This window comes from Centroberyx affinis, unplaced genomic scaffold (assembly GCF_046629955.1).
Source record: "Centroberyx affinis isolate AG114_WGS23_722 - 3 ecotype Tasmania unplaced genomic scaffold, CSIRO-AGI_Caff_v1 ptg001538l_1, whole genome shotgun sequence".
Taxonomy (NCBI): domain Eukaryota; kingdom Metazoa; phylum Chordata; class Actinopteri; order Beryciformes; family Berycidae; genus Centroberyx; species Centroberyx affinis.
In genome coordinates this window covers 72,292-100,155 of record NW_027279994.1, presented here as the reverse complement: position 1 = coordinate 100,155, position 27,864 = coordinate 72,292, and the positions used below count along the sequence as shown (strand labels likewise).

The 27,864-nt window shown below is 40.2% G+C and overlaps 1 protein-coding gene across 1 annotated transcript; it reads left to right on the top strand.

The window, feature by feature from the left end:
• The first annotated feature begins 692 nt into the window (after positions 1-692).
• On the top strand, positions 693-16,119 carry adgrg7.1 (adhesion G protein-coupled receptor G7, tandem duplicate 1). The gene is made up of 11 exons (XM_071527454.1): positions 693-809; positions 3,007-3,095; positions 3,837-3,985; positions 5,614-5,727; positions 6,211-6,398; positions 7,819-7,971; positions 9,709-9,821; positions 11,101-11,453; positions 13,337-13,418; positions 15,023-15,188; positions 15,946-16,119. Exons 1-11 carry the CDS (start codon positions 693-695, stop codon positions 16,117-16,119), a joined length of 1,698 nt encoding a protein of 565 aa, XP_071383555.1.
• The last annotated feature ends 11,745 nt before the right edge of the window (positions 16,120-27,864 follow it).

The window sequence follows — 27,864 nt, the reverse complement described above, 5'->3', positions numbered from 1 at the left end:
GTGTCCACCACCTCACCTCCACCTTCCCTGTCCAGCTGACACACCGCAGGCCTCGACGAGATGTTTAAACAAGGAAGGATCACCGAGTTTTGAAAATCTACAAGTTTTCCAGTGTAACCTGACGCTCAGTGACATACAACAAAATGTGAGAACATTCAAAACCTCCCTTTAAAACCTCAAAAACCCTCTTGCTTAATCTGTACTGTTATTGGAGCATTTATTATAAGCAGAATATGTATAAATCCCACACACCATTAGCTGCTTTTCCCACCATTTCTGTGAAAAAAAAACTAACAGTATTTAAACTGGATGTACGCTGTACAAAATGTCAACTTTAAAGGAGCAGTAAGTAATCTATGACTTTTACTGACTCCATCCGCAACCAAAGGACCTGCAACAGCACCCACAGGTCTCTGGTTTATGGTCTCCGGCTTACGGTGGCCTGTAATTGCCATAAATGATAAAGTCACAGGAGTGTCTTGAAACTCCAACGTGTGTGTGTGTGGTTGTTGGGGGGGGAGGGGTTGTATCATTGTAGTTGTAATGAAAACTACAATAATTATTTGACCTTTAAAAGGAATTATCCCCCCAAAACACTTTAATTCTGTTAAAAACAGCTTTAGACAACGGCAGAACAAATAAATAAAACCAATATTTTAATCTCTCAGCTTACCAGCCAAGCCGACTTGCAGATGTTGGCGGCCAGCGCTCAAATCCTGACCTCCAGACCTGATAAACTGACGGCTGAAAACGTCACCACTGCAGCTGAGATCGCCAACACACTCCTTCTGTCTCCTAACGCCACAGAGGTACGAACCATCGCATTCAGCACTGCAGCAAAGAACGGACTCCTGCACACTTACAACCCACCGAGTTCCAGTGATTTATTGGCCGAGCTTTCAGTTAGTTCAGGCAGAACACTGAAATCGTGCATGCTATCAGCTGATTGGCTATCAGTTGTCCAGTCCAAGCTGATTCTCATCAGCAATCACGTTCAAATAAGTCAATGAGGCGGTCTTTATAATCTGCCAGCTCACATTGCCGTTCATTCATGCCACTGCTGCTGTTGACCAATGTCAATGCAAATTCCTTCCACCACCCCAACCACCTCCTGTATTACCTGTTCACAGGATGTTTGTGCAAGCTATCTCTATCTGGTTTTATGTTTGTTCATATTAATAATTATGTCTACTGTGCCTTGGGGGGTTTATTGTGCTCCCTGCTGAATCTCTCGCATGCTGCTTGGATTCATTGGGAAGCTTCCTCAAGAGCAGAGCCAAATACAACTGTATAACCATTAGTGCTATAATGGTCCAATCTCCTTTGACGTAAGTGTCTCTGACTGAATTGAGGTACTTACCATTTGACAGGTAGTAATAGCATAAAACAAATGACAGCACATTTTAAGGGATAATAGGTAACTTAGGCAACAAAGTCTTAAAAAAGGTTGTCAAATGAGTTTGAACGCATATTACGTGTTGTTGATGTCAGAGAGTAGGGTCAGGCCCCGTAGCCAATTAGGATTTAATGCCTTCCCTGTACCTCTACCTTCCAGACTGCAGGTTCTTTTTGATCCCCCCAAAAACCACGGGCACAAGAAATAGTAACAAACACTTTATTATGCTTTCATATACTTGGTAACAAAAAGAATGACTAAAATAACCTGGCAGGGCTGGGGTGAAAGGTTGTCCACTGTCTAGGAGACACACTTGCAGACCTAAGGAGGGGGCTGAGCAGAGTAAGGGTTTTTCCACATACGGTTTCCTCCCACCTATAACCCAATATGCCACGATAAGAATAGTCACCTACCGTGACTATTAAATCCACCCCAAGTAATCAAACACTATACAACCGGTAGGAATTAATAAGGCACTTCACAGCAGTCTAGGCAACATGTCATGTGATTTCAGAATCCCACACTTAAAACACACGTGCAGATGAGGGTACTGGTGGTGGAAGGATACACACTTTGTAGCAGCCTATACTGCTTCCCTCCCCCTACGCCTGCAAGCCGGTTCAATAACCTGCCACTTTAAAACAATAGGGGGCCCCACATGCAAACCTAAAAACAGAGTTACTAAATCACAGTATAACAAACAAAGGAGAAATAAGAATGTGTAACCAATGTGAGCGACCGTCCGTCGGGGGCGATACACCAGGCGAGAGAGGAGGAGAGAGAGAGAATAGGCGGAGATCAATGCGTAGTCTACTCACACTTTCAACTCACTCGTGCATAATTGTGGGTCATGGAAAGACCGGTCCCTTTACGCAGGAGACTAGCGAGCGGTGGCTTTGGGTCGGTAATGCAGCGGTGGAATTGCTGGTCCCCGTTGCGTCTGGCAGTCGAGAGCCGCGGCAACCAAAAGTCCGGGAGCGCTGTCTACCTCCAGGAGAGACGATGCCTTGCTTCCGGGGAAAAGTCAGAGGATGTCTGGCTTTCTCACCGATGCTTTATCCCTTCGGTCTCAGCCATGACACTGACACAAATTATGTGAAGATTGCGTTCCTCCACCACAAACGGATCATGTGCCAGCAGGAATTGGACTCGACATTTTCACCTGTTGGTCACATGAAAAGGTTAGCTAATACTTAAGTTTAGCAGCTAAAGCAGTTTGGTTCAGGTTAGCTTCAGGTTTCGCTCATGGTTCAATAAATGAAAACTTGTTGTCATGAGTTGGGCATTGAACCCGGATCGTCACCCATCCGCCCTCCCAACCTCCACACCCTAACTTTCCACCGTCAAACTACTTCCTGTTTCTAGTCCTGTCTCCTCCACCTCATCCTTTCCTGCTGGGGAAACGCATTTCTCGTCCATTTTAAGACATGCAGACAGGCTGTAACATTTCTACAGCCTGAATCCTCAGTATTTCAGAGATATTGAAAGGTCTGGTAATTTTTGCTGATTTTTCAAAAAAGGATATATATGTATCGGCTCAGAAATTAACTCTTCAAACATATTTTTATGTAACTAATACTTTCGAATTGATGCTAATGGTTGTTTTACAGAGCGTTAGGGTGGCGGCAATAGCTACAGTCAGCCAGCTGCTGGACGCCAGTGCACCGGTCAACACAGAGGAGAATAACACTATTTCAAGGTACACAGCATTGCATTGCAAAAATGTTCATCTTAGCAACTCTACCTGTTAACATCAGCGGTGTGGTAGCACAGTGTTGTTACTGACTGAGCCTCTACAGTTAGAAAATCAGCGAGCTACTTCCTGTTCTGTTCAGCCTCCAGTTGGTAGTAGTGTGTTACACTGTTGCGTTACTGGGAAAAGTAATGTGATTACAGTAACGAGTTACAAAGTAACACGTTACTGTAATCACATTACATTACACACTTTATGCGTTACAGTTAATTTATAACGCATTTTCCCCAACATTAACCATAACTCACCTAAGCACTGCGCATGGAAAAAAACACATCACACACAAACAAACAAACACACGCAGAGCCCGGCTTTCGTTTTTTGTTTTTATTAATTAGATATTGGGCTATGTGTATTGTTATGTTTTACAGTTAATATTGTTAAATACAGGCCATAAGGCTTTTTAAATAGGAAACGTTTTGGGCGCTAAATTAGCAGCAGCTGTTGGGCTCAGTGTGCTTAATGCCTGAGGTCACGGGCACAGGTCGGGTTAGGGCTTACATTTCAGGCCCGTGCAGACCTTTAGTAGGCAGTAAATCCAACATTACATGCTGTAATTGTGGTAAAGACCACGCCATGTCTGATCTGCAAGTATCTGTGTATATGTGCATGTCTGTTTCTGTGTGTTGGTATGTGTATACATATTTATGTGTGTGTTGTATGTGTGTGTCCACTATTTCCGACCAGACTCACAGTGACCCTGGAGCAGCTCTCTGTGAACCAAAGTGTCGATCTGAACACGTCTCAGTCTCAGGTGGTCCAGCCCAACCTGGTCATCCAGTCGGCCCAAATCCCTGCTGAAAACACACAGGGAGTCCAGTTCACTTCACTCAAAGGTGAGCTACTGGTCCTTTAACCAATCACACCACACTTTAATCTCTCTCTCCCTCCAACTGGCTATCGCTTTCTTTTGCTGTCTACAGTAATAAATGTTGTGTTCGGTGGGAGCCCGATGCTGAAAAGTACAGCATATTACCACAAACAGGGAAATACCTTTTCAGAGCCATTAGGGTCCAAAGGTCATTTCAGCATACAGGTAATCCACCAAGCAGCTTTTATTTGAAACTTGGCCAACAGAAAAAAAAAAAAAAAGTATATATCACAGTTGACCTTCATATTACTGTAAGTATCCACCCAAATATAAGTTTAAAAAAACTGTTAATAACCATTATAAAACAGAGTTCAAAAACAGCTCATCTGGCTGGTCAGACCATTTTCTCAGGCCTGGGGGGGCGTGGCCGGTCTACCTGTCCAGCTCCCCGAGCTACGCCATGCTAACGATCTCTCGTTGCTACTAACAACAAGACAGGTGTCGTGCCAAAAAGCGATTGTCCGCCAGAAAGTGATTGCCTGCCACGGGAGCGCGTGCAGCCTGTTAAAGCTGTATCGCCCAGTTTATATACGTCTACAGCTGCTCTTATCTGGATCAAACAGTCATAACGTGCAAATACACATACGTTTATGTCTGTGGTGATAGCAAAGGTATGTCTTTGTAAAACTTTAACGTCTCTTGTAACCGAATAGTCACAATTGTGGCCAAAGAAGTGTTTGCAGTTTATAGCGTAATCAGGCATGACATTTACATGATTATAGGCAATACTATAGTATTGTTTCCGATGTTTATATGTGTTTGGTATGTCTAATATCCTTGTTTAGGCCTATATTTGGAAACTAGGCTGTAATAAACATGATTTATGGATGGGCTATATATACAATAAAGAAATGATCTCTTTTGCAATTATCCTTATGACTCTGCATTATTTTACCTGCTCTGTGCCCTAGATTATAACCAGTACAGTCCTTTTTTACCAGTTTAAATATCTTTAAAGTGGAAATAGGCCAATACAACCAGTAACATGCCGTTTTCCACTTGCCAAAAAGTGATTGCAGCCCCTACCTTGTGACTGAAAGGTTGGTTCTGCCTCGAAATGACTTGGTTTTAGTCATGAGGGTTATAATGTAAAGATTATAGCCCCCCCCCCAGTCCCTTTTACCTGTTGAAGTACGTTTAAAAGGGCCAATACAACCAGTAACATGCCGTTTTCCACTTGCCAAAAAGTGATTGAAGAACCAACCTTTCAGTCACAAGGTAGGGGCCTTTTAAAGGTCACAAGCTGAGTCACAAGCATCAAAATAATGCACCACTTATGAACACAGTGGGAAAACTATAAAACATTAGACTGTCTCCATGTATGCAGGTATATAAAAACTGGTTACTCATTATTCCATGGAAACAATCCTTATCAAGGCCTTAACTGGGATAAGGCTTATATTGTGAATTAATGTTCATGCAAACACACTCATTCATATAGTTTCATACATTCACACCTGGGAGCTTCCAGTACAGCCAAGGGAATATGAAGCAGGCCATTGCTGGAAAAGAGCGTGCATACTCCATCAATTTTCCTGTTTCTAAACAAAGGTTATGATAACAATACTAACAATTCTGATTCCCGTTGTTTAGGAGCTACTGGCAGTTTTGTGGCGGACCGAATTCAGCTTAACACCAATACTTCAGAAATTGTGGTGGAAAACGGGTTCATAGCCGACGTCCTGATATACGTACGATTCCCCCCCGGTGAGAAGTTTTCCCTCTCTTGGTTTTCAGTAGAAAAGTCACAACTTTCTCATCCACATTGCACAAACATTTCTCCACACTGCAAAAAACACACTTCAGACCTTAACTACTTCTATAAAAGATCAACTGTTATTACTAGTACAACTAATAGTACTGCTACTACTACTGCTACCACCACCACAATAACAACTACCAGTACTACTACTATTATTATTACTGCTAGTACTGCAAGTATAACTACTACGAGTGCTTCTATAACAATAACTACAACTACTATTATTATTATTACTGTTATAACTGCTTGTACTAGTATTATCATTACTACTACTATTATTTATTTTATTATTAGCAATACAACTGCCACCACTATCACTGCTATAGCTACAACATTAACTACCACTACTACTACAAATACTACGAATACTACTATTAATAATCTTCTTAATGTCTGTCTCTCTGTCTGATCTCTTGTGTCTGTGGAAGCTGTGTCTGGACAGCGAAAGCCATCAAACGTCTCTCTGGGTTTTGTTCTCTACCAGAACGATCATTTCTTCAGGTCCCGGCTCTACAGGAGGCAGCAGTCCACCTCCATCAGGGTCCTGTCAGCCAGTGTCAAAGGTCAGGGCCGCGCTGTGGTGCCGCAACATGTGGAAATGCTGTTCAGACCCACAGTAAGAGAATATCTATCATCACCTTTCCACAGGTGATAATAGAACACCTAACATTTTAGAATTATTTAAAGAGGCATTACATAATGTGACCTTTATCTACTTTTACGGGCCTTGACCTGGACTGTACACTTGGTGACTCCAAACACTCTTGTATCTGTAAAAATCCTGGTAGTAAACCAAGGACGCTGCTTATTGTCTTTACTTTTATTTATTGCTATCTCAGTCCCACTCTCAGCTTTTTGCAACCTATAGTATTAATTTGTTCATTCAAAAAAATAATTCTGATTCTGCTTTTGCAATGATGCAAAGTCCCCACAGGGATGATTAAAGTTGCATCACTCTCTCACAAGCCACCAACAGATTACCATTTCTAACTGTTATGAGATGGTTTATAGGTCCCATGAATCAATATCATAAACAGTTCCACAGTAAGCAGCTGTGAACACTGGGCATAACACTTGGCATTTGGTAAGAATGCAAATACATCAGTCACTCATTATCTTGATCAAAAGCGAAAGCATTAAGTCATTCCATTAAATGCGCTCTCTGAAAATGTAATCAATGCTATATTTCTGTTCTTCCTTATGTCTACATATACCAAGTTAATGATTTGTATAAGGACAACTCAATATCACTGAACTAACATGACTCTGATGAGGGCATAATCTTCCAAAGTGCCAAAAAATGATTTTCCTTTTTTCTTTTCCTTTGTCCTCTTATTATTAGAGATTATTCTCAGCAAACACTTCTGAAGTGAATGATTTTTAAAAGATGACTCAAAGTTACGCCTAAATTACACAGCGTGTGTAACATTTGCATATCCAGCCATTGTTGCGGCCCAGTTGCAGAACTTTAGGCATTTTAAAGAGTAACTAAACCCCAAACCCAAATCTGTGGTGAAGCCTGATATCTACTGGTGAAAAGTAGGGCGCTGAACTGACCATCTGCTATTGGCTGGTTTTTGTTGCCAGGGTGATGTCGCCACCTGTTGTACTCTATATGGTGACATCACCTGGCACCAAAGATCAGCCAATAGCTGCTACACCAGCTCAGTTTTTGTTCCGCTGCGGTCTGCTGGTTGTCTACATTTTACCTTTGGATAAGTGAACACAGTTATCTAGTCTTGCTTATTTTTCCAACTTCCAAATTGAAAAACTCAAGTTGTACCTTGAGGAACATTAATGTACCATATAAGGTACTTATGCCAACATTTATTTTGAGAATGTAGGTGTACTGCAGCCAAACAGAAGCTTCTCCAACATTTATTTCAGTGACACTGGTTTATGTATCCTCTATTTTGTTTACTGACATGGTGATAAATGACTACAGCGAAATCTTGGCATTTATATACATTTCTAAGGCAACATTTAAAAAAAAAAGTGCTGTACTAATGTAGTTATTGTTGTTGTTGATGTTTTAGATCACTGCCAAGACAAAGCTGTATGACTACGCCTGTGTGTTCTGGGACTACAGCCTGGGTGACTGGAGCACTCAGGGCTGCACCAAGGACAACGCATCGGAGGGAGTTCTGCGATGTTTCTGTAACCACACCACTAACTTCGCTGCCCTCATGGTAAATGCTGTGGCTCTATTGTGACAGTTTAATTCCAAATGAGGTTTAAAAAGTTTTTACAAAACCAAAGTTAGAGATAGGACAACCATAAACTGAGAAATACTCTTTTTTTATTTTGTCTCCATTTATGGTGCTAAGTGCTCATAGTGGTGTTTTCTTCCCAAATATTTTCATAGTGCTTTTCCTTTTTCCATACACATACACAGTCCCAAACAACAAAACAAAAACAAAAAACACTCACAAACTAACAAGGACCAGTTAATTGGACAACCATGCAGTTTGTAATTGTACGATGGATTTGAAACAGTTTTGTATAGCCGAGAGTTACAGCATTAAATCAACGCATTCAGGAGCATGGTATCCTACAATTCGTCTGTGAACATAAAAAACTGAGTTCTGAGGTTTTCACCTGACAGCAGCAATATACTGCTAAAATTACAGCACTATAAAGCCCTGCAGTGTCCTCAGTCACCCTAACTACCTTCCAGTTCACTGTCCTTAATTTACCCCTTGGCTGAACTCAAACGTCTGCACTGTTGAGAGAAGTTGTAAATTTTATGGCTGTGTCAGCACTGCAAAAAATGACAACACCAAATGTCCCATATTATTAAGTGCTTCTAAGAGTTTCTTTTATAATATAGTACGGCTCAGGATACATTTAGCAAACGAATGTAGTTTAGAGTATTAGTTGAATTAATTTGAAGACTAAATCCTCACAGGCAGTCACAATACTGGACCCTGATTGGTTTACGATACCAGCTAAAGGGTGGTGGTGATAGGAGATTCTGCAAACTTGCTTGATTCAAAGATTTTAGTAATTGATCAGTGAGGTGAGCCAAGATGTGTTGACTGGAGTTAATCTGGAACTGCCTGGAAAAAAGGATGTCTTTCTGAGAATGCAATTTTAAATTTAACCACTCACAAACAACATTTTTAATTTTGTTTTCATGAAACATCTTTGATCATGTAAGTAGAGGAAAACTGTTCCTTTATCGCCCCTTTAACAAGTCATTAAATCTTGTATTCAGCCTTCCAACATTATTTTTCTTAAAATTAGTGGGAAAAAAGTTTGCCACTGAGGTTTGATCATTTCACTTGTTTCCAATCCAGTGCAGTTTCACTTGTCCTCAAAACAAGTGATAATATCTTGAAACAAGGCAGATTTAGTCAAAAAATATTAATTTGGCCTACAATATATTAAATTACTAAGTTTATATACTAAGGCCATATCAATATATTTTTTTCACCTCAACAGTTTTGAGGTGCTATCAGCAGACGAGGGAGCTTACCTGCTATCCCACACCTGGAATTCTGTCCTCAAGAAACTGCCAGTCAACACTGGGTGTCACAAAATTGCCACCTTAACATCCGGTGGCAAGGTGAACATATAACCACCTGGCAGCATACATCACATCAACCACTGTGACAGTCCTGAGGAAGGTTGCTGATAGCACGGCAAAACTGTTGAGGTTAACAAAATATGTTAATATGGCCTTAGTATATGAACTTAATAATTTAACAAGACAGATTTGCTTGAGATAATGTCACTTGGTTTGAGAAAATTCTTGAAACAATTTAGTTTGCATTGGAAACAAGTGAAGTCATCTCAACCCATTGGCAGATTTTTCCACTTGTTTTAAGAAAAATTTGATTTTTACGTTCAATACAAAAGTAATATACTTAGTGTGTAGAGAAATCACTGTTTGATTCTGCCCTCTGTTTTTGTTTCTCCAACAGTCATTCAGGGAGCATCACGAATATGCAGAAGCCCTGAACTACATTTCCATCATTGGACTATCTTTCTCTATCATTGGCTTGATAATAACAATCATTCACCGCATTAGGGAAAGGTAAGACAGGACAGACCTTCTTTTCCTCCACATGCAGAAATTTTCCTGATCTTAGTTTTAGATTGTATCACAGGTGTTGCACAGAAACCCTGGATCTGCACACAGTATGTTTTTCTGCAAGAGTGAAGGATATAATGCTCATTTTCTCATTGACGCTCATGTATTTAAAACTTTATGAGCTCTTAAGTTTCAAGGGTGCAGGGGTCATGAAACTCACTCAACACATAAATAACCATGGATAAAAAATGCCGTTAACACTGTTAATTGCATTTATATTATTTATTATTGTATTATTATTATTTTAACCTGGGTCTTATGTGTATTCAAAGTTTCATCACTTACTTCACTGTAGAGCTTCACGTATCTCCAGTTTGCCAGTAGCACTGCTCTCCAATACACACTAAAAAGGTCAAAGCAATCTCCAACAGTCAAATCCAAAAAGTGATTAAAACATCCATTTAACACAATAACCCACACACTGCAATGGGAAATGCCTACATCTGATTTCTGAGTATCCCTTGTTTAAAACTTGCGTATATTGCAGCGTTAGATATGTTGTTTTAACTAGCGTGAGCTAGTTGGCAAGTAGATTGTTCAAGTACTCTGATGCTGCATTAATGTCACATTGGATTTTCCATAAATATGAGCTGAGTGGGAAAAAACACTCATGTCAATCTCCTGGTGGTGTTTTTGGGCTCCAATATCTCCCACCTGGGGTTGCAGAAGTGTGTCAACAGCAGTAATCATATTAGGGAATCTACCATGTTGGCAGTCAAAGGTATTAAAAATCGAAATGATCAGTTAAATTCATGTGTGTACGTTCCAACAAGTAGATCACATAAAGAAAACTTTCAAACTGAAGCAATGAAATCCCGTTTGCCCACTTATGACCTGAACATGGTAGAAAAGCAGCAGCCAGCAAAGTAAACAATGAAGTGTGTGAACACCACTAAAAAAGTATCAAATGGACTATTTAACTTAAATAACTTAGATAACTATTTGCTGCAATTTAAAGACTTCTGCCTGCAGTGTGAGTGTCATTGTGTTGACATGTTTTAATCGCTTTTTGGGTTCAACTGTTAGAGTTTGCTTTGGCCCATTTGGTGTGTATTGGAGAAAAACACTCCTGGCAAACTGGAGCTACGTAAAGCTCTACAGCGAAGCAAGTGACAACATTTTTAACACAATCAATCTTCATGATGCTGAAAACTAGGTAAATAAGGCCCAGGTTCAAAGTAACCGGAATTATTGTTTAAGGATTGCTTTTCAACTTCTTTAGTTTTCAAAGAAAAACTCAGGAGAGCTGGAACTCCACGATTGTGCTGGTGAGTATCTGCATCAGTCTGCTCGCCTTCATCATCACCTTCCTCTCCGGAGTCAACAACCCCAATAAAGCAAGCAGCACCCAGATGGAAGCCACCAACACCGAAACCAACGGCATCCCCGGTTCAGACGTACATACTGAGCCAGATCACGGCCCGTGCACAGCAGTGGCGGCTCTTCTCCACTTCTTCCTGCTGGCAGCCTTTGTGTGGAACGCTGTGTTCGGCACCCAGTTGGTGCTTCTCATCCAGAAAACACGCCTCAGTCTTCCACCCTCCTGCACCTTCCTCAGCATTACTATTGGATGGGGTATGAGATTCAACACATTCAAAAATTTGAAAAGACTAACGATTAGGAGCGCTACTTGGTACCAAATTACTACTGATGGACACATTTCAGGTCAAATGAGCCTTCATCAGGGTGCTCCCACATTCGTCAGTTTTAACTTTTGAAATTTCTGATGTGAAATGAATGCTTCAAATCAAAATTAATCAAATTTACTGATTGTTGTAGCCAGATAATCAAGTGGTTTATTCCTCAACCTCTGGAGCCACAGTGACAGATAACTTTTCCATTTTCAAAAATTTTTACTTGATTCACGTCAAAATGACTTTTTTCAAGAAATGATCAGGAGTTATCAAGGAGTTACATCCTGAAACAAGTACCTTGTTTAAGACAATTTCCCTCGTTTCAAGCAACTGTCTTGACTCATATTACATTCTCCTGAAAAAAAAAAATTACATTTATCGAAACCTGCATAAATTATCTTCCAGACCAGTAAGATAATTTGACTTCAAACATCCTGAATAACCTTGTCAACTCTGGTATAAAAAAAATTGCTTAGAACTCTATTTAGAAAACATAATTGAGCACATTAATCCAACTTTGAGACATTATCTGTTTAAAAACTGCATTGTAAAGTGCATACTATGAGTCATTTAATCAAGACCCAGGTGGATATTTCTTGGTTTATTGCTTACCTTGATAAATTACTGACCATAGTACAGTGTAACACACATAACAAGCACAGATCCTGTACAGACCCACGGCGCGTGACTACGAAACGGTTAAATAATTCCACAAACGTCACTTAAATACCACAGGTAATAACGTTACCTAACGTTAAAGTTTATAGAGCAACGGAAGACGTGGATGTATGTAAATTAATGGAAGAGAGTGGGACTCAGTTAAAACTAGTAAAATAAATAGTGACAACCGAATTTATGAATGAGAGTGAATTCGCATATGTATGGTACACACTGGAGCAGAGCGGAGTAAAACTACCGATGGCTGTAAATAATGTCTGTAACCATAGTAATGTTTACTTCAGACCAATATGGCGGCTACCATTGCCTGTATTACTTGCGTATTTTTGGTTTACTTGGCACCAGTAACCAGAGGCGTCAATTTATCCATAAGATCTTAATAAACCGCCACTGACAGCAGCGTCATGTTCTCTTGTTCCACTGCATGGACTTGATACTTTTAACCGCAACGTTTGGGCCGGGCCAAGACCGCAGAACTGGTAGGAACAATCGCAATGTTGAGGAAACAGACTGGATAGAAAATTTGAGAATGTCTCACAACACTTACCTCCATCTCTTTCAAAATAAAGATGATAATGTTATGTAACGCAACGAGTGTTGTGCCTTACGTCACATAACAACCAGCTGTCCAGTGCGGTTCTGGTACACACTACTCGGACTAACTGAATCCGCTCTCAAATTCAGTAGTCAATACCTGAATTTTCAGGTAGTGAGTTTGGTTGTAGAATGAGGTTCTCTCCTTAATAACCGAACTGTGTGAACTTAACATGATTAAGCTCCAATGAGGAGTGACAGCCATATTTAGTTGCAGTATAGTGGCATTTAACCCATAGGCGATAGGCCATCTCTTAGTCAAAAACGCCCTCTAGAGGCCATCTCACAAAGCGACATCTCACTAAGCATTATCTGACTGACTGACTGACTGACTGCCTGACTGCCTGACCTGAATTCGAATAATTTATAGGTTTATAGCTTGTTCATTTAAAAAGTATCCTGGGATATTGGAGCTTCCGCTTTGATGTTCACGTGTGTGAAACATGCTCCAACTTAACATTACTGGTTTTATTCCAGAGTATGTAGACATTGTTTTTTAATATTTAATTGAAGCCACCTGTAAATTGTTTGATTTCCTGTGTGCCATTTTAGGAATACCAGCCGTCATCGTGGCGATCACACTAGGAGCTACGTACAGGGTCAACAGACCTTTGGGATACAGACGGGAGGAATTGTGAGTCAATTACAGTCTTTTATTTCTCTCTGCACTCATCTCTTCTGTTCTAACATACAGCCTACCTTTGGACACATCAAACATTGCCTTTCTAGAGCCGCCGTTCTCCACCGATGTTCAGCAATCATACAGGGAGAAATCCATCGTAGAAGAGGCAAAAATATCAATTTCTCCACCAGCAATAGCCTCAATACACCAGAATGCAGTACAGCTGATATGTCAACATGGCCCCCCCTTCCTGTCTCCCTCTTCTGTTTTGTATTTCTCACTCTCTCACAAATTTTACTGTCACTGTTTTTCATTTTTGAACCTAAAGTTGCTGGCTTGCAGCTCTGGACAGGGACGGACGGTTTGACTTTGGGAAACCAATGTTTTGGGGGTTCCTCCTTCCAGTTGGTCTGGTCCTCATCTACAATACTGTACTGTTGTTTGTCTTTGCACTGAAGACATGCAGGACAGACCCTGAACTAAACAGGTAATGGAGAGTAGAGGTTAAGGCTACAAACTTTAACTTTTCTCCTTGAGACATGAAGAGTATTGTTAGCCCCGCCCAGTTGGTCAAATTCCTGCCCCAACACTTGACACTCATTTTTGTGAGCTGTCATCTCTCCTGAGGCTGAGGTAACTGGCAGCGTAAAGCCTCCACAGGCGTTGAAGAAGCAAAGAACACATCATGTTCACTGTATTTCTGAATGTTTAGCTTCGCTTTTCTTTGTTTTCTTCCTGCTTTCCTTCATTGTTGTTGTTGCTGTGACTTCCTGCTCTGCGGCCGCTAGCCTCACCATGATAGCCACAACCAGCTCACCGCTGGCCACACCCATACGACACGTCCACAGGAAACGGGGGATTTAGGCATATAAATACATACATAATTACAGACATAATTATGATTATTATTATTAGCAGTAGTAATAGTAGTAGCAATAGTAGTCGTAGTAGTAATAGGTGTCATATTGAAGCCAAGAGAGCCAAAGTGCTTTAAAAATGCGATAAAAAAGAAAACATTAAATAAGGAACATAAAAATAGTATAAGTATAAAAAGTATACGTTTAAACAACTGAAGAGGATAAACATGTTGGAAGTGAGTTTTCTATCGGCCTTTCGCGCCTTCCACCATCTGCTGCCAGTAACTCTGAAAGCTTTAGCTACATATGTGCTGGAAGAACAGCGCCCTCTTACTGTTTGTGCCATGAAGCTATCCAGCAGATTCCTTCAAATCTGACCCGGTGACACACAATGTAAAATGCAGCTTAGCGTTGCAGTCTTCCATTTACTGTAATTCTACAAATGTGTCAAAATTAATGGTGACAAGAAAATATAGTTGGGTGTCATCAGCATAGATATAGAGTTCAATGTTGTATCTTCTGATGAGATAACCTAGAGGGAGCATATAAAGATGAAAAAGGAAGGCTCCAGTAAGTAACTGTCACTAGTAGTAATAGATGTAGTAGTCATAGTTATAGTATTTCAATTCAATATTATCAGCACATGTCAACAATTATTGATAATACCTATCATACAGTATCAACTTTCTCATGTATTTATATCTGTAACGTTTTACTCCAGAGAATAACGTCCAATCACCAACTCTTTCTGTTGTGCAGTACGAGGCGGACGTCTTTGAGGAAGAAGTTCCTCATTAGTTTTTCAGTGGCTGTTTTACTGGGCCTTTCCTGGATACTGGGCTACCTGGTGCTCAGCACCAGCAACGAGCAAGGAGTGGCCCATCTCATCTTAAGCATTGTCTTCTGCCTCTGTACCACCACACAGGTAGGTTACAAGAATACAACCACTTTGTGGTACTAGGTTAGCTACCTCGCACTTGCTTCCAGTTAGTTTTAAGATTGATTTTAAGATTTTATTGATTACTTACAAAGCACTAAATGGCCCGGCTCCAGCATATATTTCTGAACTTTTATTTCCCTACGTACCAAAGCACAACCTTAGATTGGCCATTGCTTTTAACTGGTCCAAAGTCTAGATTTATGACAAGAGGTGATAGACCCTGCCCACAACATTTGATCAAACTTTGGAAGCCAATTGAAACGGTATGGAATACCAAAAATATTTTGATCACTTAAAGGTTTTTGAGAAAATTCAAAATGGTGGAAAATCTAGTCAAACGGAAATGGGTGGGGCCTATATAACACAAAAAAAGATGATCAACATAATATATTTCTGTGGAAGTGAAAAGTAATGATTTGCTGAAGATTAACGGAGTACACTGACTTTTTGGCAAAGCTCTTTGACCAAATCATTATTTTATGATCAGAATACTGGTAGCAGATTCACCAGCAGTTATTTACTCTAGGTCACTGGGAGCTTCCCAGTTCAACCACAGACTTATACTGGTGGCAAATGAGCAGCTCCACTGGAGCCTAAGTACCTTGCAAGGCACCTCATTGATAAGTGCTAAGGGACGGCAGAATGTCTCTTTTACACTTCCTGAGCCCCGACTCAACTAGAGGAGTAAGAAAATAATAAGTCTAACCAATTTTCTTCTGGCTCACTTTTCCAGGGTTTTCAGGTATTCATCCTCTTCACAGCGAGAACACGGACCTTCAAGAAAGCTGTGTCCAGGTCCATCGAGTGTATCTCTTTTGCCAGCATCCACCTTCACAACAGGAAGTACATTTTGAGGAAAGACCAGGGGATGCAAAGCACAGAGGCCTATAAAGACATGACATATGACCAGGACTGACTGACATGTGCCTGTAGGAACTCTTATCTGTTGGATTTATTCTACTGGGGCATTGATTAAGGAAGGGATAATGTACAGAGAGACGGTCATTATCCCAAGCCCCGACAGGGTGAAACAATGTGACACAGAGGCGTGCTCTACGTTATCCTGCTTATTGCATGGCTATTTACCAAAGACATAATTTTGACACAAAATCTTGATTTGAAATGATATTTACAAGCTAAAGAATTTTTTTTGCAAGCTTAAAAAAAGTAGCACAATACGACTGTGTGCAGTAGTGATGCGTGGGTCAATCTGAAACCCGCAGATCCCGCAGGTTTATCCATGGGTGGGGGCAGGTTAGGGTCGAATGATGATGATATTGAGAATGGGTCAGGCGGGATGCGGGTCATGGGCTACATACAGTACACACACAATGTAATTCTAGACTAAATCTCAATGGGTTTTAAATTTAATTAACAGAATAAACTTCTCCGGTCTCCAGCTGGTTTATCCTGCCATCCATACATTATATTCTGCGTAGTATAGCCTTAGTTACACAAGTCTTTGGAAAATTACCTGGCTTCCTGAATCTTTTTGTTTCGGGTTGCGAATCCGTTTCATTTTCGTTTTATGTGTATTGTAGCAGAACCAGGTCTCCACAGCACAAAATGGATCCCTGAGTAACATTCTTTCCCAGGAACAAAAATGACTCTTCACCTTTAAAGCTACAAAAGTGTCACCTTGACGCTGACCAAGACTAAGGGGGATCTCCTCCATCAATCAGACAACTCTTCTGAAATTTACAAGTTTTATCTACAAGCCACATCAGACTGCAGACCAGGATCTCCCTCACACACGCAGACTACACAAATTAAAATAAGAAGATTTATTTTTATCTGGACCAGAAGACTGAGTTCTATTGAATTGATGTTGGACAATAAGTCACATTAGATAATTAAATACATTTTGTATCATGTTACCAAAAGGATCAGGAATTGCTTTCTTCCTTCTCTTTTTAGTTCTGTAGGAAACCCCCACCTTTCTGGATAGAGCCATAAAAGTCATAAATCCATAAATTCCTTTAATTCTTGGTTTCGTCCTCTTCTCTACTTTGTATTTCCTAATGTCTCCAATGAGTTTTAGAATAGTGTGAATTATATACTAAATTGGTTAATCATATATGCTCAAGTGTTTTAATTATCCTCCCAATAGTTGGACCCAGCTATTCCCCTGGGACCACACTGCTACCTAAGGTCTGATTATATTTACCCATTCTTGGCCCCCACATCGATAATTATGTTCTATTTCATTGTTTCCCTATATCAAACACCAAAGTTACTATGCATTCGTGATTTAAATATTAAGATTATAAAGTATGTATCTAGGCTATTCTGCTAAAACAATCATCAATTCACAGAAAAGTTTGAACCATGAAAGTTGTATTGTCTAATCATTTTTCATGTAATGGTTTTATGCAATCCATAAGTGTTTGTTTACAGGTTTCATAATGTTCACTGATTGACAACAGTAATTGGTTGAGTATGTAAAATCCAAACACGTTATTTTAAAACTTTATCATTACATAGGCTAGTTACTAAAGTAGTTGAGAGAGGTATCCTCATGTGTCTCTCTGTCTTATCACGGGCGTTGCCTGTCTCCAGAACAAAGAAATGTATGATTGATGACTGATTAGTATAGCCAAGTAAAGGTCTGTTTTTCCTTCATCTATGAAGGTGGTGCCCCTACGAGTGTAATTTGATATCTTGATCAAAGTTTCATATTTCCATACCTTTACTAAATTCTAAATTCAATATTTTTGTCTCTACACGCTACAGTATGAAAATGGGTCGGGCGGGTTCGGATATGTGTATGTTTCGGATTGGGCGGCCACGGGTTGAAAAAAACCTGACATCACTAGTGTGCAGTAACCAAGCAACAGAAAAAAAAAAGTGCACTTGAAGTGCATGAACTAGAAATAACTAGAAAGTAAAAAAAAAAATTCACCTACTCTTGGAGGCCTACATGGGGGAGAAAAAAAAGTATGTATATCATTTGTTAAATGTCAAATATTTATACATATATAATACTGTTTTTTTTCCTTCCATCTAGTTTTTTGTCCCCTTAGGGTTCCATAGGGCCAATGGCTGCTCTTCAAAAAAAACTTTAATTGATGCAGTAAAAACCAACATGTTTCAGCAACACGCCTTCATCAGAGATTTGTTCAGGTTTCATCAACAAGGCCTGTTCAGTTTCATCTCATTATGCTTGTGTCATGTAATATAAATGAAGGTTAAGTGGGATAGCAGCATCAGTTTCTTTTCAAGACTTAAAAAGTATTATTCCAAAATTACTTTCATTCCATTTGAAAAAAAATATTGACACTGACAAAAAAGGAAATAGCACAAAATTAAACCAACCAATGGTACTTTTTTTTTTTTTCCCAAATGAATAGCATTTTGGAATGAAACCCTTCACTTTTACCCTTAAGCAGCAGACTTGCGGTCTTTTGTTTGAAATATTTCAGAGCAGTTTTTTTCATTGAATATTCATGTTTGTTTACCTTTTTGTTTTGTAATTTTATGGAATCACTTTCTTGTAATCTATGAACTACTAATAATCACAGAGGTACTGTACTGATTTTAAAAGGAGTTTGGAGACATCACCAGCCTGATGTACAGTGACAGTTAATAAGGCTGATAGATGCTTGTTACAAAAGCCTGGTTGATCAATGTATTCATAGTGTTCTGTTACATCACCACGTGGCCATCTTGGTAGGAAAATAACAGGTGATTGGTTATGGCTGTCATTTGATTATAATCATCTGTTCATTTATAACAATGAGCTGTGTATATGGTAAAGCACCATACTGATAGGAAATGGATGTGACTGAATTATACGCCCTCTGATTGGAGGTTGCAGAACTGTGCCACTTTCATTGTAAATGTTGTTTATGTGCTTGGTCTCTCTCATATCATTCATTTAAAGCTGCACCAGACAACTTCACATTTTGGCGGCCCCATGTGGCAGCGGGAGATAAGTGTTTGTCAGAAAGACTTCAATACCCAGAAATCATGTAAAATGATGTCAGTAATCTGTGCACTCCTTGATCCTAAATATATTCTTCTTAGTGACTAGTGGGGGGGAGATAGCAAAAAAACAAAACTTTTTACAGCAGATACTGCCAGGTGAGTCCAACTGTCCAAAAAACACTTTGTTAGTCTATTATTTCTTACAAAAATGATAATGAGCGAACCTTTGTGACGCCACAAAGTTACGGAAGTCCAAACGGCTCGTTTAGAGGCTCGCTGCACTAATATGGATTGTGTAGATTTAGTTTTGATACTTTCACCATGTTTAGATAGACCATCCAACTCCTTTATCATCACAGAGGCAAGGGGAGTCCTGCTTTACACCATGTGGGACCTTTAAGGGGATATTTTGGGGGATTTAACCATTTTCTTCTCCTTACCCAGTGTCAGACAAACTCATGCATGCCATTTTTATATTTCTACATGCAGTTTGAAGGAATGGGAATGGTTAGCTTAGCTGAACTGCTGGAAGTCTACAAGAGCAGCTCCTCTGTAGGGAAATGTAGGGAAATAGACCTGCTCATATTCCAGCTCAAATAAATATGGCTCTGAAACATACTGGTCTTCCTCAAAGTCAAAGTCCAACATGAATAGCCTGTGGTAATTTTCAATCGCAAACACCGATTGAAGCTAAACCGCTCCTTAAAGTTTAGAGTTTACAAAACTGCACTCTCATGAGAAGAAAGCACAGGCAGAACCTATTGGTACGTTCAAGACTACTGGGAACTGGGATACTACTCACTTGGAATAACCTACTTCCCACCTCTGGGCGTTCAAGCTTTATTTTGACATATCCTGTTTAGACTGCTTGTTAGCAGCAAGATGCTAGCAACAGGAGCTCAGCGTTTCGACTGCTGACTTGAGAGTCAATATTCTCTGCGAGTCGGAGTAATACAGGTACTGTATGTAAGAGACACACTATAGGTCCAAAATCAATGAACTTATCCTTTAAGTGTCTCTCTGTGGTGAGACTTCTCAGCAGTTGCAGCTATCCAGGGAACCAATCCACATACACTTGCCTTAAAAATGTTCGCACATCATGTCCAGATATTTCCAGCAGCTACAATGGAGTTTGATAGCAGAAAATGTTTCAGCGATCTAAAACACCAACAGTAAATGTAAATTTATACAAGTCTTCAAGCCTTTTAGTGTAATACTGAACATAAAAAAAAAAATAAAAAAAAATATATGATTTGTATGAAATTATTTAAAAATGAGTTTTATGAGAAGCAAAGTATTTACTACAGACATAAAGGCAGTGGTGGCCTAAAGGTTAGAGAAGCGAGCTTGTGACCGGAAGGTTGTCGGTTCAAACCCCCGGACCGGCAGGATAAATCTGGGTGGGCAAAGTGAAAAGCAGCGCTTGCCCCTCCCTCATTACCACTGAGGGGCCCTTGAGCTCTTAACCCCACCTGCTCCAGTGGAGCTGCTCAGTGGCAGCAGATCAGACTGTGGTTGTACTGGTCAGCTTCCAGGTGTGAATGTGTGTGTGAATGTGATCAGGGTGTTCCTGAAAAAGAGAGCATTGCTCTCAGTGAAACTCCCCCTGAATAAATAAAGGTGAAAAAAAATAAATAAATAACTACAGCACTACAACTTTCAACTTAATTGGTCACTAATAGTTGTTGATTTATTAGATCTCTAGCTCTATTCACATGCTGTAGGCTAAACCAAAACAATTTGACTGCTGACTATAAGATTCTACAAATTTTTCAGGTTCCTTACATTAAATTGTGCTGTTAAATTGTTGCTATTATCAGTCTATTGTCTGTTTTGTACTTCCTTTTCCATTTTACACATTGTCTTGTTTTCCTTGTACCATCTCTGGCAATACTGTAGGTATGAAGATATCTGTTGTGCACCAACTTCCTGTGGAAATCCCTGAACTTTCATTGTACTCCATGTACTTTCTGTTCCTGGTAAAATTTGATTCTGCATAATTTGTGCATTGAAAACAACGAAAATTCCATTTACAGATTGTATAGTGTGCAGATATCAAACCAAAAGGCTGTTCAAATTACATTGTATACAATTCAATAAACCACAAGATGGCGTCCAAACTCTTCACAGCCTCAGCAGAGTCCAACAAAGAAGCTCAACTGTATACACTCCTCTGGAAACAAGAGAGCCAAGACTATAACCTGTAATGTCCATGATACACTTCTTTTAGCAGCTCCATTGACTTAATCAGAAATTTTGCTTTTATACTTTATACTATATTGTTTTTTACAATCGGTGTATATAATAGTAATACACTGAGATGATAAAAGTACACGACTCTCCATACAGTACTTCAGGAGGAAAGTTTGCCTCCCAGAGTTTAATTAAGTATTAAGTAACTTAAAGTAAGAATCAGTAACTTTTTCATATAAATAACTGTCTATTCTGCTCCTCTCTCTGTCTGCTCTAACCCAACAGTGATCCAACCTATATCTAGGTCATGAAAGCTTTTCCATTTGAACGGTGTCTGGTAGCTCTTTCCTGGGAAAAATCCTCTACTGCACAGGAAGTGATGTGTTTCCGGTTTGTTTAGAATAAACAGAAGAACTGGGTAGTTAGCATGAGCAGCGATAGCCACCATGGCTGAACAGACGAAGAAAAGAGAAACTCAAACTGCATCAACAGGAAATCCAAGCTCCGCCCACACTGATTGATTGACAGGTGATCTGTGGGAAGTGCAGTGCAGAAACACCACAGCAATGAGCGCTGAGCAGATGGAAGATGGAAAAGTGGCGGTCCTGGCTTATTTGGTGCTCTGGTTGAGATCATGATCCCATATGAAGCACATTCTCATATATTGTATATTATAATATGGGTGCTCAATTATTGAATTTGACTATTAAATATAAAGTAATTGGTTTAAAACAGTATTTCTACAGATTTCAAATCTCACACTTTTATTTTGAAGGCTAAACGGCAAAACCAGAAGTCTTGTGTCTTCTAATTCGAGATAGTCTTACCTATCTAGTTTCAAAGGCCGGGGTACACGCACACGTGAACGCAGTTTTGAATTCAACGGCTACAGTGGCAATTTCAGCTAGATAATGGTGTAAATGTCGGTCTTTTCAAGTCAGTTTGGGATTGGTTGGCTTCCGGACACTTGGGTTATGCTGGACAAGCTGTATGGAGTCATTTTATGGTTATTTTCAGTTATTTTTTTAACAATGAAGTCAGGTCACCATTCAAAAGCTAAAAGACTGTTGTACGGAGTACCAAACTTCACCTGATTTTCCATCGGCATGGGGGTGAGTAGATTATGACTGAATTTTCATTTTTGGGTGAACTATTCCTTTAAGTTGTTTCTATGAAGTAGCACCGTTGAGCGAAGCTAGGCTACTGTATTTCTGCCTCTCCCACCATGTTGACGTTCCAAAACAGCCCAATGGACAGAAATCTATCTGTCAATAATTCGGTCCGTTTTCCGACAGATCAGTGTGGCCGCAGCTAGTGGAATTCAACACATGCGCCGTGGGCCTGTACAGGATCTGTACTTGTTTTTCCAAAAGGTGACTCTTGAGATTAAAATCTTCATTTGGTGATGCCAAGCATACTGCCCTACAACAGTAAACAGTAGTAACTGTTTTGTTACACCATAATCCAAGGTTAGTATTCATATAGAGGCCAAATTCAGAGTTTAACAGAATGATATACTACGATGCAAATGAGAACCATAGAAAACATCAGGCTTTAACGTCAACAAGCTACAGCACCATAAAACAGGCAGCAACATTCCCCAGCTACCTACTCTACCTTGCTCTAGCCCCTCTTTGCCCAGTCTCAGCAGACCCAAGTCCACTACACTGCTGTCAGTCACCTGCACCTTTGTTACCAACAAAAATACTTTACAATACACACTGCCATCAATATTTCTTTCTATTCCAGAACATTAAGTTAAACACTACATCAGCACCCTACAAAGTCAGAGGACTTAGTGTTCAAATTCATTCATTTTAACACAATACAACTTTTAACTAATCTACATTTACTTGCAAAACATCACAAAGAATATTATTCTGATCCTGAGCCCGAGTAGATCTGAAAACAAAATCATGAAAACTGAATAATATGGGACCTTTAATATAAATGATATACAGTTCACCTCTACACCAGCAATACTTTTTTTGGAGATAAACTGTGAAGTCAGTTTCACTACTCCAGCACTTAGTGCTAATGGTGATAATGCTCTCCTCTGTCTCCCTGTAGGGAAATTCATTTTAGAGAGCAGCAGCCCTGGAGCTGGTGGAGATTCAGTGTCTTGCTCAGTGACACTTCAGCAGGGTGGGGGTTCGAACCCGGCTCCTCTAGTCAAAGGACAGTCTCCCTACAGAAAAACAAGTGGTACTGGCTCCTTGGATAAACCTGATAACCCTCATAGGCTGCGATGTTGGCTTTGTAGAGCCACTTCAGCCATCAAACATTTTAACTTTGTGCTGTTAATCATCATTGGTGTCAACATTTTCAAATGGTGCAAAAATGATTTCATCCTGTATTCACACTTATCTGAAACATATTAAATAGAAACAGAAACATTTGCTATAAACGCCCTCAAGGCTTTGGTTATTGCTCTGTGCCTCGCTGAACTCGCACTGAGAGATTACTTAAAAAGAGAGCAAGTTGTTTGGTCCTACCGGCTCTCCTCCTCCTCTCCTGGTGCTGCCAATGTGATGTCAGAGTGACATCAGGCTTTTCTGCGTTGGTCAATGTATAGAAATTGTTCTAAATCGATCTCTAATGCACCTAATGTGCGCATCACGTCATGTTTTTCATTTAGCGATGCCCAGACCAGTAGAGCAGCAGCATTGCACTCAGTCAGACAGAGTGAAAGTGAAACTTAACATTCCACAATTTGCTCCAAACTTGCATGTGTTAGTGGTATCCAACTGTGATGTTATTGTAGATTGAGGTGTATTTATGACAATTGGACAGATACTCTCCAGGGAGGTCAGACCACATGGGGAGTTGGGGGACACAGAACCAAATGATCTGCGGTACACATGCGTGTCCCGAACCGTGAAAGGCAAACCGTATGGCACAGATTTTTTTCGGGAACCGTTTCACGCCTAGTGGAGATGGTGAGGGAATTTGGAGACGTCACTGACCTGATATACTGTGGCAATTAATAATACTGATGGACGCTTTTTACAAAAGCCTGGTTGATCAATGTATTGTAAGCCCTTGGTGGGAAGTTGCAGAACTGTGCCACTTTCATTGTAAGTGTTGTGTACATGCTTGGTCTCTTTCATTTAAATTCATCATTCACTTAAAGATGCAATAGACAACTTTGCAGTTTGGCGGCCCCGAGTGGCAGCAGGAGATAACTTTGAAAGTTTGAAGCACTTCCACTCCCCAGGAATCATGTAATGTGATGTCAGTAAACTGCTCACTCCTCAAACCTAAATTTCTTCTTCGTAACTAATGGGGGTGAAGATGGAGAAAAAAATCTTTTTGCAGCAGTTTCGGTCATCATGGTGACTCGGGCTTTCTCTCTTTTAATTTATGTACTAAGCAGCTTTTCTGTTTACTCCACTTTGTGGAGATATTTTGACAAACCCTGTTTGTACTGCTTGTTAGCAGCAAGAGGCAACGGAGCTCACTGCTTCAATTGACAGCTGACTCTGGAGTCAATATTGTCTGTCTACAAGTATGTAAGAGACAAAATATATATAGGTCCAAAATCGATTAACTTATCCTTTAAGTGTCTCTCTCTGGTGAGACTTCTCAGCAGTTGCAGCTATCCAGGGCACCAATCCACCTGCACTTGCATTAAAAAGTTTTGCAAAATTGTGACTCAAGATACTTAATATTAACTGAACTGTGTGTTAAATGAATTACTTCTACAATAAATAAATACTTAATTTAAGTGCCTGCCATAATATTTTATTGTAGTGAATACTAACTGCCACCAGGAGGCGCCCTCTCCCTTTGAAGGGAATCACAAACAGTTACAGCACAATAACATTTTAGTCAGTTAGCTGATCTTTGTTACAACTGACAAAATGCCTCTTTAGCAAGGTTGGGCAGTATTGGATTACGTGTAATAAATTTACAATGATCTGATTACAAAACTGGTGACTGTAATCCATCAGAGTTACTGAAAAAACACAGGAATCAGATTATGGATACTTTTGAAAAATACATTATGATTTGTTAGAACACGTTTTAGTGGACACAGGAATTTTGTCAGTGAAGAATGTAGACACAAGCTGATTAGCACAACTTTAATTTGGTTAATTGGTTACTAATACTTTGGGAACTAACAGAAGATTCTACAGATTTTCAGATTCATTATATTAAATGCCGTTGCACCTTTATAGGAAGATTATCAGTCTACTGTCTATGTGTTTTGTACTGTGCCTTTGCACTTTATGCAAGGTCTTGTTGTCCTTGTGCTGTGTGTGAAAATACTGTAGGCACAATGAAGATATCTGTTTTTGCACCAAACTTCCTGTGCAAATTCCTGAACTTTCATTGTACTCAGAACTTCAGACAATTATGAACTGTTTCTGTTCCTGGTAAAAATTTATTCTGCATAATTTGGGCATTGAAAACAATGAAAATTCCATATACAAGATTGTGTAGTGTGCAGATATCAAACCAAATGGCTTTTCAAATGACATTGTATACAATTGAATAAGCCACAAGATGGCCCCCAAACTCTTCTCAGTGAATTTTCTTCAACAGAGTCAAAAAAAAAGCTCAACTCTGTATACACTCCTCTGGAAACAAGACAGCTAAGACATAACCTGTAATGTCATGATAAACTCCATGTAGCTGTCTGGCGGACGACATACAACGTCCAAATATTCGAAACCACTCAGCGCCACTCATGTTTCCCACTATTGCTATTAAACCCAGAACAAGACCCCAATATTCAATATGCGGCTTGAAATATATCATTGTGAACAGAAGTAACAAGCTATCTAATGTTTTAAAAATGATAATTCATTTTTATTTTGTCAGCTGACATTTGTTTTCCATCTCAACAACATTAAATCAAATATGTCGGCTATCCAGTACATCTATTCATTCCCTATATGATTGGCCTGAAGGGGATCAGGCCAGCTGTACGTTTTGACAAGTCGCACCGACAGGAAACAAAAAAAACACGAAAGATAGATGATGAACGGTTAATCAATGAAATTGGTAAATATAGATAAAAGATAAAGATTTGGCTGGGGCTGATGGGAGATGGTCACAGCTGACTGGTGCAGGGGTCGAGGATGATATCAAACAGTCCGATGGCTGCCGGCAGAAAGGAACGCCTGAGGCGCTCCGTCCTGCAGCGTGGGAGGAGGAGCCTCTCCACCTCCTCCCCCTGGATGGTGACAGGGTTTGGGGGCTTCCTGCTACTTCGAAAGTCGTCAGAGAACTTCTGTAGGTGACACCATCCAGAGTTGAAGCAGAAGTCTGAAGTGTAGAGGGTGAATAGAAACCACCACGTCTGACAGGCTGCCCTGCAGCCGGACGTACTGCGTACTGCGGCCATTATCCAGAATTATACGCCACCAATCACAGACTCTTCAAGGATAACCAATAAAAGTCGGCAGCTTGGAGGCAGATTGGCGTAACGGCTTGTACCGGTAAATTGTAATGTTACAGGCTAACGTTAATCTATTACACATATTAACGTCTACTGCCGCTCTCTGTGCGACGCTTCCTATGTGCACCTTGTCCTATCTGCTGTGTGGCGGGCCGCTTCTCATCCTGTGTGCGACCCCCTTTAGAGTTGGGCACAATCTTAATTGCCATGGCCTCACTTATGAATAAATATTATGTGGCCGGTAATGAGATTCTTATATATTTTAAATAATCATAGCAGGCTCAAAGAGGCTTTTTTTCTAATCAGCGTTCCACTCATTACTCAGCAGCTTTCCACTCATTGCATACAGTTAGTGAATATTATGGCTCTCTGATTTGGTCATTCTGGTGATATAGCGCAGGCTCTTCCCTGCACAAACCTTCAGTGAACGTGGGCCTCAGTGAACATGGGAACAGAAAAAAGACCCAGTCTGTTTGTGTCGACTGCTGACGGGAACAAGCAAGAGTGAGAAAGGCTGACGAGGCTCTTTAATGCTTTTTAATGGGCACATGTTCACATTTTATTATCAGTCGTTAGCTTTTCCCTCTGCCTGCCCCCCCTTCTTTACAGCACACACACACACACACACACACATATAGGCACAGTATGCACGCACATCCACACACATCCCCACAGACTCTTTTGCACACATGCATGCACGCACATACACACACACACACACACACCTCTAATGCCACACAGACCAGGAATCCGGCAGTTTTGTGATCCTGGGGTTCGTGCATTATGGGATATGTATTAGTCCGTAAAATGCAGTCCGGTTGATTGCCAACATAAAATAAAGCCATACACGGTACAGAGGGTTAGACCGATATATAGGGCCAATATTGGCTTTTTAGTAAAGTGTGGGTGTGTGTGTGTGTGTGTTTCAGTGGAGGGTTTGAGTGTCCCATGATGGTCTAAATGCTGTTTCAGAGGCTTTTCCACAGAAGAAGAATGAACAAGATCGAACAAGAATACAATTCTGGGGGAAACACTGAATGCTTCTAACATTGTTTTTTCGCTTATTAACACTAGAAAATTTGCTGTGTAGTACACAGTTCAGCAGTGTTGCAGAGAGGAGGCAAGGGTCCTGCT